The sequence below is a fragment of the Physcomitrium patens genome, chromosome 16 (genome assembly GCF_059467195.1).
Source record: "Physcomitrium patens ecotype Gransden chromosome 16, ASM5946719v1, whole genome shotgun sequence".
In the NCBI taxonomy this organism is placed as follows: Eukaryota; Viridiplantae; Streptophyta; class Bryopsida; order Funariales; family Funariaceae; genus Physcomitrium; species Physcomitrium patens.
In genome coordinates, this window is record NC_143425.1 from 13,846,757 (window position 1) to 13,862,461 (window position 15,705).

A 15,705-nucleotide genomic window follows, 5' to 3' on the forward strand; every position below is an offset into this window, starting at 1 on the left:
TACTTTGTTAACTAAAGTTTGATTGATGCAAAAAATTATCATTTGTATTGCATCATCAAGAATAGTCTCATTGCTACTTGAAGGAGGAAGAATTGCTCATTTTATGTTTAAGATTCTACTAAGTTGTAATAAAGACTCTTTTTATTCAATTACTTAAAATTTCAACCATGCTAAGTTTATTCACCAAACTTTGCTTATTATCTGGGATGAACTTTTAATGCAACATTATTATTATTTAGAGGTAATTGATTCTTCTTTTAAAGATAGTTAGAATATTGATTGCTTATTTGGAGGAGCTATAATAGTTTTTAGTGGAAATGTTTATTAAACATTGTCAATGATTGTGAAAGGAACTTGAGAAGAAATTGTAATAACAACTTTGAAATTCAATACTTTGGCCTCAAATAAAATTTCATACATTAAAAAAAAAAAAAAAAAAAAAAAAAAAAAAAACAGAAAAGAGGTTGAATTTAGGAGCACTTCAAGCAGATATCAAGTTTGTTAATTGGCTTCTTTAAGTACAAACTGTGTACACATGTTGTATATATTCATGGTGGTGCATTTGAATTTTTTATAGTTACATTATTATTTACCAATTTTTCTATTTACTTCTTGCCAAATTAGAAATGATACAAACTTATTCCCCAATAATGTACTTATGCTTCTTGATCACATGATTGTTGATCAAATATTAATGTCATTAGTTGATGTTGTTTATTTAGGATTGGCAAAAGATAGTATAGCAAATAATTTCTTCATAATAGATAAAATTATTTTATCCATACAGAATGATAAAATAAAGGATATTGATCAGAAGATTATGGCCATATTTTTGAAGAAGAACAAGAATACTTAAGTGCCAATGAAGTTGTTGTCAAATATGGTGTCAACAATAATAATGTTTATCCAGTTAAATTCATCAAGTTTCTTAATCCATCTCAAATGCCTAGATCAAGGCTTTGTCTTAAGATTGAGACTTCAATGACGCTACTAAGAAATATTGCTCCTAGCCAAGGACTTTGCAATAGAATCCAATTAATAATTATACAACTAATAGATTAAGTTCTTGAAGCAAGAATTCTTAGAAGAAAATTTGCTCAAAACTTGGTGTTCATTTCACAGATTATATTAACTTCTACAACAAAAGAACTTCCATTCATTCTAAAGAAAAAGTAATTTTTAATCCGTCATACATTTGCAATAACAATAAATAAATCCCAAAGATAATTGGTGAAGCATGTTGGTTTGGATCTACAACAACCTATTTTTTTCTATAATTAACTTTATGAAGCACTTTCTTAATGCACTTCCTCCCATTCTATCAAGATTCTTCTTCCTAGAAATGACAAATTAACTTCCATGTTGAATATTATTTTTTTAGAAGTATTAATTAGGTAAATATTAATAATTTATATTTTATATTTTATATTTTTATTTATTTATTTATTAAATTTAATATATTTTCAAATATCTTAACATACTTTTATGATTTTTTAATGTAATTTTATTTATTTATTTATTTTCACAAGTAATTTCTTGAACAAAATTAACTATTTTTTTGCATATTATTCATGACAACGACACATGTTAACCTATCCTACTTTGTAGTTGAAAGCTCTATAGTATATTTTATTTCTTTTTATTTATATTTTATTATATTTGTCTTTAAAAAATATTCTTTGACTCAAAAAAATGCTTCATTTGAGTCACATTTCTATGACAACAACACAAAATCATCTACTTTATAAATTAAAACAACAACAAAGGACTTATTAATACATCAACCAAAAAAATCATTCTTAAACTTATTTAGAGAGATGCCTGCTATAAGAAAGATTAATTAAATATATTTTTTAATACTTTAATAAATAAATAGCATGCATCACAATGTGCCAACAAAAACTTTTTATTGTGCAATATTTTAACCTTCACCGGTTTTGCTTCTTGTAAAATTGCAATACAATGTATCTTTTATACAAAAGTTGTTTCAAAATGCAATATAATATATTAGAAATACTATCATTATTTTTGATAGATGTCTACTATTTATTTGTGAAAAACTTGTAATTCAATTTTAACATAGATTTCTTAATTATATTATAAATATACTATATAATAATTAAATTTTTATTGATTATATATATATATATATATATATATATATATATATATAACTAAAAGTTAAATAATTTATATCTAGGTTTAGAGGTTGCACAATTAAAAGAGCATAATTAGATCTAAGATTATGATTATTTAATATATAATTAATTATATATATATAAGAAAAAATCTAGTATTTCTTAATTATTATATTTAAAATATAAATATGAAAAAAATCATATTAATCATAGAAAATTAATTATTTTAAAGTTATTATGAATCAAGTAAAAAAGACTAGTATAGAATTTAGTGATTTTTAACATATCATTGGCTAAATATTTTTAATGATATAAGATATTTAAAATAACTTATTAATTTTAAATTAAATAACAGATTTAACTTATTAATTTATATCTTAAAATTTGATATTTATCTCATCACCAATAGGAAACAAATATGCACGTACTGGTGCATTTCCTGTCAAATTGTCTTTACTCACTTCAATTGCTATGTTGGTTTGTCTTTTGTTCTCACATCTATTCAAATTACTTTTTCTTTTTTTTTTAACAATAATTTCTTTAAATCTTATATAGAATTTAGAAAAAAAAACATATCTAAAACTTTGATCTCTAAATCCTTTGTTATATTATCATTAAAACTCTATTAATTTATTTTTTTTGAATTCGTAAGTTTTTATTGTATTCTTTTTTAATTTGGTCTCCATTGGCTTTTTAATCACTTATTATAAAGAATATAAGTCCATTTTATTTTCTCTGATTTTATAAGTTTTTATTGCATAAGACATAATTGTTTAAATATTTTTTATATTTTTTATGATATCAATAATAAATTCATAATAATCCTTCTTTGCAATTTTTAAAGCTTCTTTCAAGATCAATTTTATCTTTGCATCCAAAATCCATTCTTATAGTATCCCTTTCATATCTATTAAAGATTTAATATCAAATTAAAAGTTTGTTGGTATAGAATTTAGTCTAATTTTTGCTCAAATCTTCTTGTTTCTTTTCTTGATTATTCTTTATTTTTTTTTACATTTATCTTTTGATGATGTTGATGATGATGATGATGTATTAAGACATAAAGTTGATAGTGTAGTCTATGATGGCTTATCACTTTAGAAGTTTGATACTTCCTTTCTTATTCATTTTCATTGGTTTTTGGAGATTTTCCTTTCTCAGTGGACTTTTCAACTCCATTTTCTTTTACATTCTTCACTCTCTTAACTTCCACAACCACATCTTGGACCTCATTCTTTATATGCCTTCTGTTTAAGTTATATAGCATGGAATTTCTACATTGTTTTGCAATGCTAAAATTTAGTAGGTTTTTGTACCTCGTAAAGTTTGAAATTCCATTGCTATTATTTAATTTTCTATTCACCTTCTCATCCCTCTTTTGTCAAAATTTGTATCCAATTGATTATTTGCAAATGAATTTCTAATTCTTCCTTCATTTCTTGTAGATTACTTTTTAATCCTTTAAAGCTCCAGCATACTTTGTGCAATTATTATTTTTCTAATTTTTATCATTATATTAAAGATAATTCATTACATAATTTTTTGATTCTTGTATATGTAATAATGGTTCTTTTGTTTGATTTATCTTTAGCTTATTTACTACAAATCTCAACTTCTTTATTTCTTTGATTAATTTTTCTAAAGTATTATCACCCATAACTTTGGATTTTTTAGTAATTGATAATAGAATTATTAATATAAATAAAAAATCTTAAATTATTAAGACAAACAATTTTTAAAGGTGCTTACCGACATAAAATTTTCATACTTTCTAGCACCTCTAGACCTTATATGTTATTGTTTGGCCAATAAGATAATAGATTCTTCTACCTTTCTTTAATTTTTAATGAATTCACCTTTTGCAACTTTATCTACTAAAAAAATAGGAACTAATCTTCTAAGACTACATCTATTACTTGCAAAAACAAATCAAACTTTTGGCTAATCTAAAATACCTTTTAGACATAGAAAGCTAACTTTTGAATGTTTCTAAGAAGTTCAAGAGGTTTTTTTTTGTCTCTTTAGATATTGCTTTATAAAATGTAAGAATAGTTTCTTTATCATTTTGATAGTATCTTCATCAAATTTTTTATTCCTCATCCATTCTTTAAACCTATTCAATGTCATTTTAATAATAATTTATCTTAATTGGGGCATAAGATTTTAGATTTCTAATATAATAGCTAAGTCAAAAACCTTTAATATTCTAATTTCTAGAACTTGATAAATTTTTATTACATAAACAATCAAAATTATGTCTAAATTTTTTGTCATAAATATATCATAAATGTCATAAAAAAAATAAAAAAATAAAAAAAAATAAAAAAAAAATCTTTGTTAATATTGGAATACCTTACAAAAATTAAATTAATATTTAAAATACTATTTTATAGATACCAAAATATTAATTCTATCATATCTTAAAATATCAATCTTTGAATATCTTGAAACTTTTTGTATAGCTTAATAGAAATAAATTCTATAATTTTTAAGTTTTGAGTCCAAAGTTGATTATGTATCTCAACATATGACTCAAAATATAACCATCATCAAAATAAATCACAAAAATCTATAGATTATATGTACTTTTTTTAACTCATAATATCCTCTTTATTATAGATCTAAATATTTTATCTTTAAATAAAAAATTTAGTCTATAAAAGATTTTTTCTAATTTATTTTTTCTAATATTCTATAACTTTCAAAATACATCAGTTATATTTCAAAAAGTAGCAATAGGTACTAAATTTGCAGCTTAGCTTTAAAAGCCCATATCTTTCTTATTCAAATACTAATTTACTATTTTTTTTTTTTTTTTTTTTTCTTAAAGTTAAGCTAGGAATAAGATTTCGTTAATAACCTCTTTTAAGCCTCAAAATTCTTTTTCTTTTTGTTTTAGATCTCTTCCAAGAAGTTGACATTAAGGATCTTTATTATTTAAGAAAAAAATCTAATTTTACAAGTTTAAAAAATATTTATTTGATCCCTTTAATTAATAATATTAATGGCAATCAGTTAAAGCTACAAAAACTCCCTATTAATCTATATTATTTCTAAATGTCAATATACTTTATACTTACAAATCTAATCTTTAATTAACTTAAACCAAAGATTTTAAATATATGTATAAAAGAAATAATAAAATAATTTGAAGCTAAATCAAAAGTAAAGTTAAGGCTATAGATTTTTTAAATATATAAAATACATATAATTAAGAATCTAAAGATAATTAATTAAATAATTTATTTTTAGTATTTAAATACTTAAAATATATTTAAATATTTCATATTTTAAATTTTTTTAGTATTTAAATATTTTAGTATTTAAATAATAAAATATTTGAAAAATAAAATTTTAAATATAATAGAATATAATTATAAAAAAAATTAAATCCAAAAGTAGTAAAAACCTTAATATTAGAGCTAAAAGAGTTTCATAGAAAAAAAAATACAAAGGAATAAATCTAAATTATTAATTTACTTAAATTTTTGGAAAAAAGAGATAGGATTCTTTCATATCTATGAATCCTATTTACATCATTACAACATTTATAAGTTGAAGTTCTAATAAACATCAACTTTTTATTGTGGCATCATACTTTATTGCATTGTGATTGATTGGCAATTTTGTAAAAGTTTTGTACCTTCAATTTTGATTTGTAGTTGGTAGTTACAACATAGATGATAATTTAACTAAAGTAGCTTCTATTTAAAGTAACAATTGAATAAATTATAATCTTTATATTATCCTTTAATGTTTTTTTGAGATTTAGAATAAGTATTTCATTAGAAAAAAAACCTCTTACATTAAAATCTTAATATGATGATAGTTTCAATTTTACATTAAATCTTAAAAAAACCAACTATGAAATGATGAGATATATGTTCAACCTACAAATTTCATGAATTAGTTTAAATGATAGTTTTACAAGTTTATTCAACATAAGAATTTTGTGGTGTAAAAAAATATCTTTTGCATAAAATGTTTTGTGCACCAAATATTTTAATTGTTTTAAATGTTATTGTAATTTATAACAGTACTTAATACTAGAATTTATTTATTTATTTTTTCCTTTAATTGAGGTTTTTATTGCCTTTCTAAAATGCCTACAGCGATTATTTAGCTTGCTAAATAAATTTCCTTCATATATATACATATATATATATATATATATAGTCAAACACACATACACTCACTCACAGATAAAAAATTCAAGAACTAATTATTTCATATAATTAATTAATTAATTATAGTAAATAATAAATACATTTCTAAAATTTTAAGAATAGGAAAATTTTAAAATTAGACTTTCACGTCTCTTATAAATATTTATTTTCATTAAAATATTTTTTATTTGTTTATGCTATTAATATAATTATAAATAAATTTACACAGCATGACTGCAAATTTTAAAAAAGTGTTTTTTGAATGATCAATGCGTAAGTTAATCAGATTCTCAAATCGTAGGGAGTCTTTGAAATTCAATGGGCGTGGCATGTTTCGGGTTGAAAAAATAAAGCCCATGTCACTAGCATTCAACGTTCCAATATTCACAGAATGTCACCGAGTAAGAATGATTCACATTTTATTCATTGTAAGTGATGATTTGCAAAACGGGGAAGGAAAAGGAGCAAGCAGACGGAAATGAAGAGAAAGCAAGACAAAAAAAGAAAAAGAAAATGAAAAAAGGATGTTGTGGTAAAAGCGAAACGAGATAAAAGCTAAAGTAGCCCAGTCACGCCAGGTAAAAAGACAGGGTGGAAGAAAAAGGCGAGGCGGAGGGGAAAAGGCGGGGGCGGGGAACGGTATTATCTGAAAGGGGAACTCCAACCAACCCCTGGACTTCGACATCACCGAGGCCCGCCCCCGCCCGTGCGCCTTCGTTTGCTCCGCCTTCATTCTGCCTCACCCGATCTACTCCGTCTTCATTTCGTGCTACTGTTCCCGTCTTCTCGCCAACTCTGGTCTTGGGATTCAATCCCATCGCATCCCCTTCTGGGCTGCCTGCCTGCGCAGATTCGCATTGCAGCAACTCAGTGTAGCTTCCTTTTTCGCCCCTGAGCAAAGCGAGTTCGCTGCCTGCATTGGCGAGGTTTGGTGGAGGTCTAGCGGAGAGAGAGAGAGAGAGAGAGAGAGAGAGAGCGAGAGCGAGAGGGAGATATTGAGGGATTGGGAGCAGAGCTATGGCGTCCACAGCAGCGGGGAGAGTGGTAGTGGGAGCTCCTGCGACGAGCGGTAGCATCAGCTCTGAGATTGTTGCGCCGCCCAGTGGCGTCTCCAGGGTGCAGGTGGTGGTTTCCGCCCACAGGCGGGAGGTTGGTTGCTGCTGGGGGCAGCCGCGCTTGGTCGCTTCCTCTAGCTTCTTCGGCGCTGGAGTCGAACGCTTCGCCCTCCGCGCCTCCAATGTGGGTCGAGTCGTTGCTGGTATCAAGGCTGTGGTAGTATGCCTGGAGTTTTGGTTTGTTTTGTACTGGTGCTCGTTTCGCATGTGTGGAGTGGGCAGTATGTTCTGGGTGTGGTTTTTGAGGTGTATCTGTCATTCGGGTGCGTTGGTTTTTCTTACGGTGTGTTTTTGGAGGTCTGCAGGGATCCGGGCCACGGACCGTTGCTAGCGTTGTTAACGAGGTAGAGATTCTGTTGTGCATCTGTACTTGTGGTTTTGTAGTGGAAATGCCTTCGATAGTTTGTTTGAATGACTTCCTTCTGGTGCCTCCAAGTAGGCGTTCATCATTTTGTCCACCAGATTTTGGAAGTTAAGAGCGTTCTGCATTGAATCTCCTGTTTCGTGGATACCTGGATGCGTATTCCGATTCACACTTGGCATAAATTCCAATATGTTTATACGTAGCTTGGAAGCCCCAATACAGAAGCTGAACGTCTATGTCGTTTAATGCCAGGTTGCCGTAGACGGGTCGGGCAACAATACATCCACGAAATTCGAAGGTCCCTCTGCCCAGGACAAGTCTGCGACTGAGTCATCTGCTTCAATTGCATCAGCTGCTTCTGTTTTTATGGCGGACGTTGCCAATTTGATCAAGTAGGTGGTTGTTGTCATGTTTTTCTGTCTACAATGCAGCACTCATAGGGATTCCCCAAATCCGTTTGTATTCTTTGCGGTGGAGCATTTATTGGTTTTCTAATAATTTATTCAATACTGCAGGCTAGTTGACACCAGAGATATTATAGAGCTCGAGTTAAAACAAAAGGATTATGAGTTGATCATCCGTAAGAAGGAAGCCTTGCCACCTTCTCCAGCTCCTCAGCAGTCTGCTCCAGGCCCACATGTTATGGCTCATACCACATTCCCAGGATATCAGCAACCACAACATCAAAGCCCACCGCCAGCTCTGGAGGCGCCTAGTGCTAGTCCCCCAGCTGCTTCTGCTCCTGCGCCTGTAAAGGACGCCATTCCCGCTGCTGCTGAGTATCCGCCTATGCTCTCTCCTATGGCTGGAACTTTTTACAAATGTCCAGGTCCTGGTGAACCTCCATATGTGAAGGTATCTGATGTACAACCTGTGTCCGGTCACCATTTATTTTGGTGGTTGTCTACTCTTTTCTCAACTTATTTATTCGATTGATATTCCTTATGAACAAATCGACTCTTATTATCCAATTCCCAGAGGAATTTGTGCCGGGGTGAATCTAACGGATTGCATCTAACGGATTGAATCTAACCGATTTTTGTTCTTTGTTTTTTTCCCTCTCTTACTGTGTTTGCTGTACTCCGGGACGTCTCTCAAATGTGAAGTGGGTTTGATTGGTAATGGTCTTTAATTTTTGATGCGAGCTTAGGTTAGAACGTGTTTCTTCTTATTAATTCTTATCTCAGTTTATTTCGTATTGTAGTATGACGTGAAGTTTTTTGACTGACGATGAATCGTTTCACGGTCTTATAGGTTGGAGACAAGGTCACCAAAGGCCAGGTTGTCTGTATCGTGGAGGCAATGAAGTTGATGAACGAAATTGAGGTGAGTGTTCGGGGTGACGTATGGTATCTTATGTTCTGCTTCTTTGCTCAATGTCTCGCTGGAAAGATAGTTTTCCTCAATGAAACAAGTCACTGAGGCCATCTCTTTCAGTTTTTCACGTACCAGGATTATTTGAAGTCGAGTTTCTTACCGAAGAGGTCAGGGTGGACATTTGTCTAGAAGATGGATCATAGAGTTTCCGTCAACGTTATCCGTGTACTTGACATTGCTATGGTTATATTTATACGTATGTCTCTTGTCTGTTTATGTACAGGCTGATCAGTCAGGGACAATTGTTGAGATTCTGGCTGAGGACGGAAAGCCCGTATCTATGGAGTCGGTAAGAGCTATTACCTTCCCCTTCTACATTTTGTCAGACACGCTTTTGATACTCTTGCTACGTCGACGGTGTTTTTTTCGACAGCTCTCATTGGAGGCAGAATTGTTGTTGCTTTTCTTACGTCAATCTTTTATTCTTTTTTGGTTTTTTTGAACAATGTGCAGCCTCTTTTTGTAATCAAGCCATGAAGACAATCAGAGTGATGCTCACCATTGCCAACACCCATGTTCTTTGGGGATTAGCCTAGCGTCTTGTTGTCATGTAACCAGCGCCAGATAAGCACCAGGGGCTTGTATTAGTGCTGTAGTCACCGTTAATTTCTGGCCTAGTTTTTATGGAGGAGCTGTAGATGGGCAGATTGCCTATAGTACTTCAATCTTAGAGAAAGTGATAGTTTACGAGTCGATTGGAGGAGCATACATGTCTTGACGACAGGCCCCGTTTCTTTTATTATCGTCGGTTTGAAGAAAAGATGACTTCGTCCAAGGTGTGATCTCTGGCAGTATTTTTTTATTAGTGTGTATGTGCACTACCCACACAACACTTGACCTGTAAAGATGCTTGCCTGCTCCTAAAACCATCGCGGTTGCAGCTTCATCTAAGCTCTGCGAAGCTGAATGGATGAGACGAGGTTCCATCGAACTGTCCTAGTACATGGTTATTGCGATTGTGTCGGAGCAGTGAGCACTGCTGTCGGGATTATCTCTTATGGGTCTTGCCCTCTCGAATGGAACTCTGAGTTATTTCAGAGCATCAATGACGGCAGACTTTATGTTACCTACTCTGTCTGGTATTTCTCTGCGCCAGTGCACTTAACCATGAGCGTTCAGCATTCTTGCGCCGGAGCAGCCCGAAAAAAATAGTCATACACCAGGTCCTAGAGTAATACAGTTCGATAACAGTTCTATTTCATCGTTTTTAGATGAAGGCTGTGCGAGTAGCTATTGGCATACAAACGCCCTTGCGTTTAAATGTGGGGCTTGTTTAACACACGTCGAACCCAGATTATAGTAAAATTTATGGTCCTCCCCATTGTAAGGGGGGTTCTATCCCCACGTGCAAGGGGACACAATCCTGTCACGACACATTGCTTTGTATCTTCAGAATACGGTTAGCTTTCGAGCATTTGGAAGACACCTGTAGGTGAACCTTCTCAACTGCGCTTGGGGGGTTTGGTAATTCTGAATCCTTGAATTTCGTCAGCGGAGGATGATACGATGAGAAGATATGTCATCTCACAGAATTTATTCATCCAGAGCCCACGATCCCTCTGGCTGAAGAAGGCTTAAGGCTGGGGCTTAAGGTTTCCGAAGCATCTGCAAGTCCTGGCTGTGCCCGTTAACACACTGGGGACTTGACAATGCTTTGGAATTGGTTTGGGTATTTCCTTCCGCTGTTACAGAGGTTCGTGACTGAGAGGCGATGGCGAGACCGGGGTGGAGGTGCAGGAGAGGCTCAGAAAGAGTGTTGAGCTGAATCTCGCTGCTGACAAAGTGATTCCTCCGGGGGGGTAAAGGAGGGCCTTCGCGATAACGACGACGCAGAATAGGACGTGGGGTTTCTAGTAATCGGACTCAATTCTAGATGAAGGATCCTTTGCATGCGGAGCCTGGCTGTGCATATTCCTAAAAAAAACGTCAGTGTTTGTTTATGATCGCTACTGTCTCTTTGTGTCAGTGTTCACAGGTACGTGAAACTGTTGTCTGTCCATTGTAAGAGCAAGACCAAGCTACTGCACACGTTGGCAATCTTGAAATACAACCTGATTCAGAAGAATGCTGCAATAGTTGTTTACACTATTGACGTGAGATTCAGGTTGAAAGTCTTCTTGGAACATTTCGGAACAAAGTCTGCTCCGGGATGGGGAGTTACTACAAAAATCCCGTCCTCACAGTTATTAGCACATCAATTTTGGTTGGTTTGAGCATTTCTTAGCTACTGATGAGAGGAACTCTCTACAACCCGTTAGACCTTTAAGTAGAGGAAGTGACAGCAGCAAGGACTTCGAAGTTGAACCAGGTGAACCGAAGAAGCATTTGAAAGCTATAGTTACTGAGTTTGAGGTCTTCAAAGCGATCTACTTTGAAGATCTGCGCACAGTGATAAGTTCCTTGAAAGTGTAGTGGGATATGTTCATCGTGTTGGCGAATTGGGCAAGCAGAAAATGCCAAAATTTCTCTCTTTTGCACCCTCAGAGGAAGAGCTTCGGCAGCAAATCCAAGTAGAACAGAACAAAAAGTCTTATGTATCGCCTTGTCCTTTACCATCAACAACTCCTGCACAGTTCTTGTGCTACAGAACAGAGGATGTTATGAGGACTGTTACAAAATTTGTTATCAGGGGAGCTCTTGCCTAGGAGTTGTGTAGAGATTTTGAATTCATAGCTCTTGAAACTCCATTTTGAGGACAATCCATCCGATTTTGAAGAATAACAAGGTTTTGAATAAAGTAGCACCTGCAGTACATTTGATGACTCTACCAAGGAGTTTTAAAGATACAATAGCTGAGGCCTCAGGGAGGACTGTGAATCTGATCAGAGCACCAATAAATCTTGTTCAGAAGAACTTCAAGAGGAAGAGAAAGAAACTACTGGCTCTTGAGGCCTTCACGAAGAGCGCGACAAGGATGGCAGGAAAGGAGGAAACAGTGAAGCTGGGAAGGGTACATCTCATGATGCAAGCAAACACAAAATACCAGAAAGGTGAGATGTCTAAGCATTGCTATCTTATCTAGGATAAAAACCCTGAATCCTTTTGATAGGAACAATCTTGATTACTGTTATGACGACACATTTCAAAAGCTCTGTAATGTGCGATCGTCTTCGAATTTTTTTTGCAGAATTCCCGCTTGTATTAAATTTGGCGACAGAAATTTAGCTACCTCCGAGGCACGTGAAAATAGTTTCCTCGTCGCAGCTACGAGTTACTCAGATGACTGTTGCTTCAGCATCTGATTTTAATTGATATATTGTTGCAACTGAACGTTGAATGCTAATGATTTCAAAATTCAGCACTCATGATCAAAATTGAATTGGATTTGCAATCCCAATTGAATGAACTTTATTCTGTTAGCAAAAGTAACACCCTCTCAGAGAGTTGAGCGGTTTCGTTTCGATGCTGCTTTAACAAATCAATTGAACTGGTTCCTTGAATACTGCACCAACTGTGACATCCTTGATTAGGCTCCGATATTACAGCTCCTTGGTGGATTGAACCTGGGTGCTGGAGGAAAGCAAAAAATATATGCAGAAATTTCTTAGTAAAAAGTGAATGCTTTAAAATGAAGTATCAACTTCACTCATCACACCGTGTGATTATATGCTGTCTAAAGAATGATAAACTGTTAAGTAGCTGCTACAGTAGCTTTCTCAATAGACAAGAACTGAGCGACCTATAGCTCTATCAAAATCATTCAAGAATTTTATGAAGCTTAATAATGCCAAATACTAGCAACTATCTTCCACACGCATCTCAATCCTAGAAAATTCTGAAAGGAAAAGTCGGAGCCCTTACATTCGAACCCCACCCGAAAAGCGAGCATGAATATGAATAACTGTACATACGAACTGAGTAGTGGTATTAGATTTATATGACACGCGCCTCATTCTTCAGCTTGTCCAAAAGTTCATCTACAGAAGCCACCATTACTCCTGCTTTGCGTTTGGGTGGCTCTATTACTTCCACTATCTCCAAGTCTCGGCTAATTTTCACTCCCAGCTGTTCGGGAGTCACCTGGCTGATGGGCTTCTTCTTGGCTTTCATTATGTTAGGCAAAGTAGCATAACGAGGCTGGTTCAACCGGAGATCAGCTCTGCAATCAGAAACCGACGATCCACCTATCTTCAGACAAATAGCCCCAAACTATTGAAAAGAAGGTTTAAGAAAAAAAAAAAAACTCCATACTGCCTCTTCATAAGATCAGGTCTTGGAATCTACTTCTCTAAGATCACAAAGAAGCATGGCTGCTGGATTGTATGGAGATTCTAGAGCAAGTTTACATTAGAGAAAAACAATTTTGCATGAACATCCTGTTCTGCAATATGATGCAAGACATAAATATCAACGTGTCTCCAGCTTTGAAGGATCGAACTTAAGTTTGTTTTAATAATGTTGACCAATAAGATTCGTGGTGAATGAGCTCAGAAGATACATACGTAATAACAGCAGGCAGTTGCAGCTTAAGACTCTCCAGCCCACCATCCACTTCTCTCTCCACAACCACTGAATCAGAGCCTTTCTCCATTGCCACCTGAACACAAATGCGCACAGAACTTTCAATCTCGCCACTCAGGTGGCTGCGAGCACCTTTTGTGGAATGTTAAGACATGGCGCCATTTAGCCAATTATAATTCCTCTTTAATACCAGGTTGAGAACACGGGATGAAATAAGGATACCCCTACACATCCCATATGGACCGAGACGAAGTATCTCAACATTAGATGTTGCATAATGTAGCTAGTTGTCCAAGCTCAACAATTTGTCCACTAAGAAACATGAAACAGGATAATTGACATACCTTCGAAGCAAATGTGCCTTGAGGCCAATGAAGCAGGCCAGCAATCATCTGCCCAGTCTGATTAGCGTCATCATCAATAGCCTGCAGTGACATGCTGAGGTCGTTTACTTATCTCACAAAATGTTCGAATACAAGGCGGAAGCACATTTTCTTAGAATATTGCAGAAGAAATAATAAAGCATGCTTGCCATTGAGATTATTGGAAGATCCCAAAACCGACAACAACAAGCACCAATAAAACCTTAAAGAAGATCCACATTAAGGAACTTGCCTGCTTGCCAAGCAATAGCATATTAGGTTTCTCAGACTCAGCAAGTCCGCGCAATAATTTTGCAACCGTCAAGGGGTGAAGCAGCTCCGTTGTAGAGACATGAATAGCCCGATCTGCACCCATGGCTAGCCCTGTGCGCAATGTTTCAGCACATTGAGGTCCTCCCATGCTGACTACCACCACTTCTTTCGCATGACCCGCCTCCCGAAGCCGCAGCGCTTCCTCGAGGGCAATCTCACAAAAAGGGTTCATTGCCATTTTTACGTTCGTGGTTTCCACTCCACTCTGTAGGTGGCACAAATTCAATCAGTCAGCACAAACGTTCACATCAATTCAAGTGCTCCTCTGTTTGTCAAATCTACACTGAAATTGACACAACTCTACGTGACCAAGGTTTACAAAACCCAATGGAGTTGCTTATCATTTTCGTTTATTTAATCTTTCCTGATGCAATCCATCATGATCGGTATGACAACTCTAAGACTCCACAGTGGCACAGATATTACGCAGCAGACTATTGATCTGAAAACGATCTTCCAACGAACACACAACACAACTGAGACCAACAAATTATATCATCAACTGCTATTAAAAAATCAACTTTGAAGCCCAAATTAAGCAACTTACTTTGTCAGCCTTGACGCGAATTTTTACGGCATAGTCAATGACCCGCTTCACAGCCACCATAATCTTCATCTTTGCCCCCGCCTCAATATCCTGCCACCCTACACCTCGTCTGAAAAAAAAATATCAACCACGATCACTCCGAAGGTCAACAGACAGCCCTACCCGTCGTCGCTGATGCTGCATCACAAAATCCAGTCGCGGACGACGACCACGCAATAAAATGACAAGAAAATTCATAAAGCCACATAATCTGCAGATACACACTAAACACAACTACGCCCGTTGCAAATCCTACAGCACAGACCCTTGGAACCGATTCCCCCAAAACACAATCAATTCAGAATTGAACTAATAAGCAACAGTCACAAGAGTACTCCACCTCAACGATCTTGAGATACACAACTCCCACAATCACCACCAAATTGGGTCGGATTGCCGAATTCACGGGCTCACAAGCGCGATTGCGCAATTGGGTAAAATTCTTCGTCGTGGCAACAACGCTCTGAGAATTGGAAACCTACTTGGGCGTGAGAGCTGTGCCCGAGGTTCAGTGCCCTGCCCATTTTGAAACGGATGGCGACCCCCTACCCCCCAGGGCTGCCTCGTAAAGGGGGGTTGCCTCGCTGGATGCTTGCGTGGATGCGTCGAGGCTGACTGGATTGCTGAGGTGGCACGATAAGAGTCCCGGGAGGGGGGGGGTATTTCTAGGACCTTTCCTGCACCATCAACAAGGGAGCGTGAAGAGAGTGTGCAATGTCATGTCCTTGCCGCATTTTAGCTTTTTTCTTTTTTTGTCTTTTTTCTTTATGTTCCTGAAACGCTTGAATTAAAAATTAAAAATT

At 35.0% G+C, this 15,705-nt stretch overlaps 2 protein-coding genes and 1 long non-coding RNA gene across 4 annotated transcripts; 2 read left to right on the forward strand and 1 right to left on the reverse strand.

Annotated features, from left to right (window-relative positions):
- Nucleotides 1-7,077: 7,077 nt before the first annotated feature.
- On the forward strand, nt 7,078-9,935 carry LOC112293072 (biotin carboxyl carrier protein of acetyl-CoA carboxylase, chloroplastic). Of its 2 annotated transcripts, none has more exons than XM_024542129.3 (7): nt 7,078-7,576; nt 7,725-7,763; nt 8,036-8,175; nt 8,299-8,638; nt 9,038-9,109; nt 9,384-9,449; nt 9,614-9,935. In XM_024542129.3, the coding sequence occupies exons 1-7, from the start codon at nt 7,322-7,324 to the stop codon at nt 9,635-9,637; spliced, it is 936 nt and encodes a 311-aa protein (XP_024397897.1). In that variant the 5' UTR covers nt 7,078-7,321; the 3' UTR covers nt 9,638-9,935. The 2 variants fall into 2 exon arrangements, with proteins under 2 accessions (XP_024397897.1, XP_024397898.1); XM_024542130.3 differs by having other exon boundaries at nt 7,078-7,543.
- An 838-nt stretch (nt 9,936-10,773) lies between these two features.
- LOC141046346 (uncharacterized) lies at nt 10,774-12,479 on the forward strand. The gene is made up of 2 exons (XR_012219236.2): nt 10,774-12,150; nt 12,288-12,479. It is a non-coding gene; the product is annotated as an uncharacterized LOC141046346 (long non-coding RNA).
- On the reverse strand, nt 12,471-15,389 carry LOC112293076 (electron transfer flavoprotein subunit beta, mitochondrial). Its single transcript, XM_024542136.3, has 7 exons — nt 15,243-15,389; nt 14,864-14,972; nt 14,237-14,521; nt 13,966-14,046; nt 13,603-13,697; nt 12,962-13,259; nt 12,471-12,670 (listed from the first exon to the last, which is right to left on the reverse strand). The coding sequence occupies exons 2-6, from the start codon at nt 14,930-14,932 to the stop codon at nt 13,034-13,036; spliced, it is 756 nt and encodes a 251-aa protein (XP_024397904.1). The 5' UTR covers nt 14,933-14,972; nt 15,243-15,389; the 3' UTR covers nt 12,471-12,670; nt 12,962-13,033.
- Between the last annotated feature and the right edge of the window lie 316 nt (nt 15,390-15,705).

Coding starts and splice junctions, on each gene's coding strand:
- LOC112293072 (XM_024542129.3), top strand. CDS start 7,322: ATGGCGTCCACAGCAGCGGGGAGAGTGGTAGTGGGAGCTCCTGCGACG. Junction 7,577..7,724: donor TTGCTGGTATCAAGGCTGTG/GTAGTATGCCTG, acceptor GGAGGTCTGCAG/GGATCCGGGCCACGGACCGT. Junction 8,639..9,037: donor GTGAACCTCCATATGTGAAG/GTATCTGATGTA, acceptor ACGGTCTTATAG/GTTGGAGACAAGGTCACCAA.
- LOC112293076 (XM_024542136.3), bottom strand. CDS start 14,932: ATGAAGATTATGGTGGCTGTGAAGCGGGTCATTGACTATGCCGTAAAA. Junction 14,522..14,863: donor TTCGCGTCAAGGCTGACAAA/GTAAGTTGCTTA, acceptor TGCCACCTACAG/AGTGGAGTGGAAACCACGAA. Junction 13,260..13,602: donor CAACTGCCTGCTGTTATTAC/GTATGTATCTTC, acceptor TTCTGATTGCAG/AGCTGATCTCCGGTTGAACC.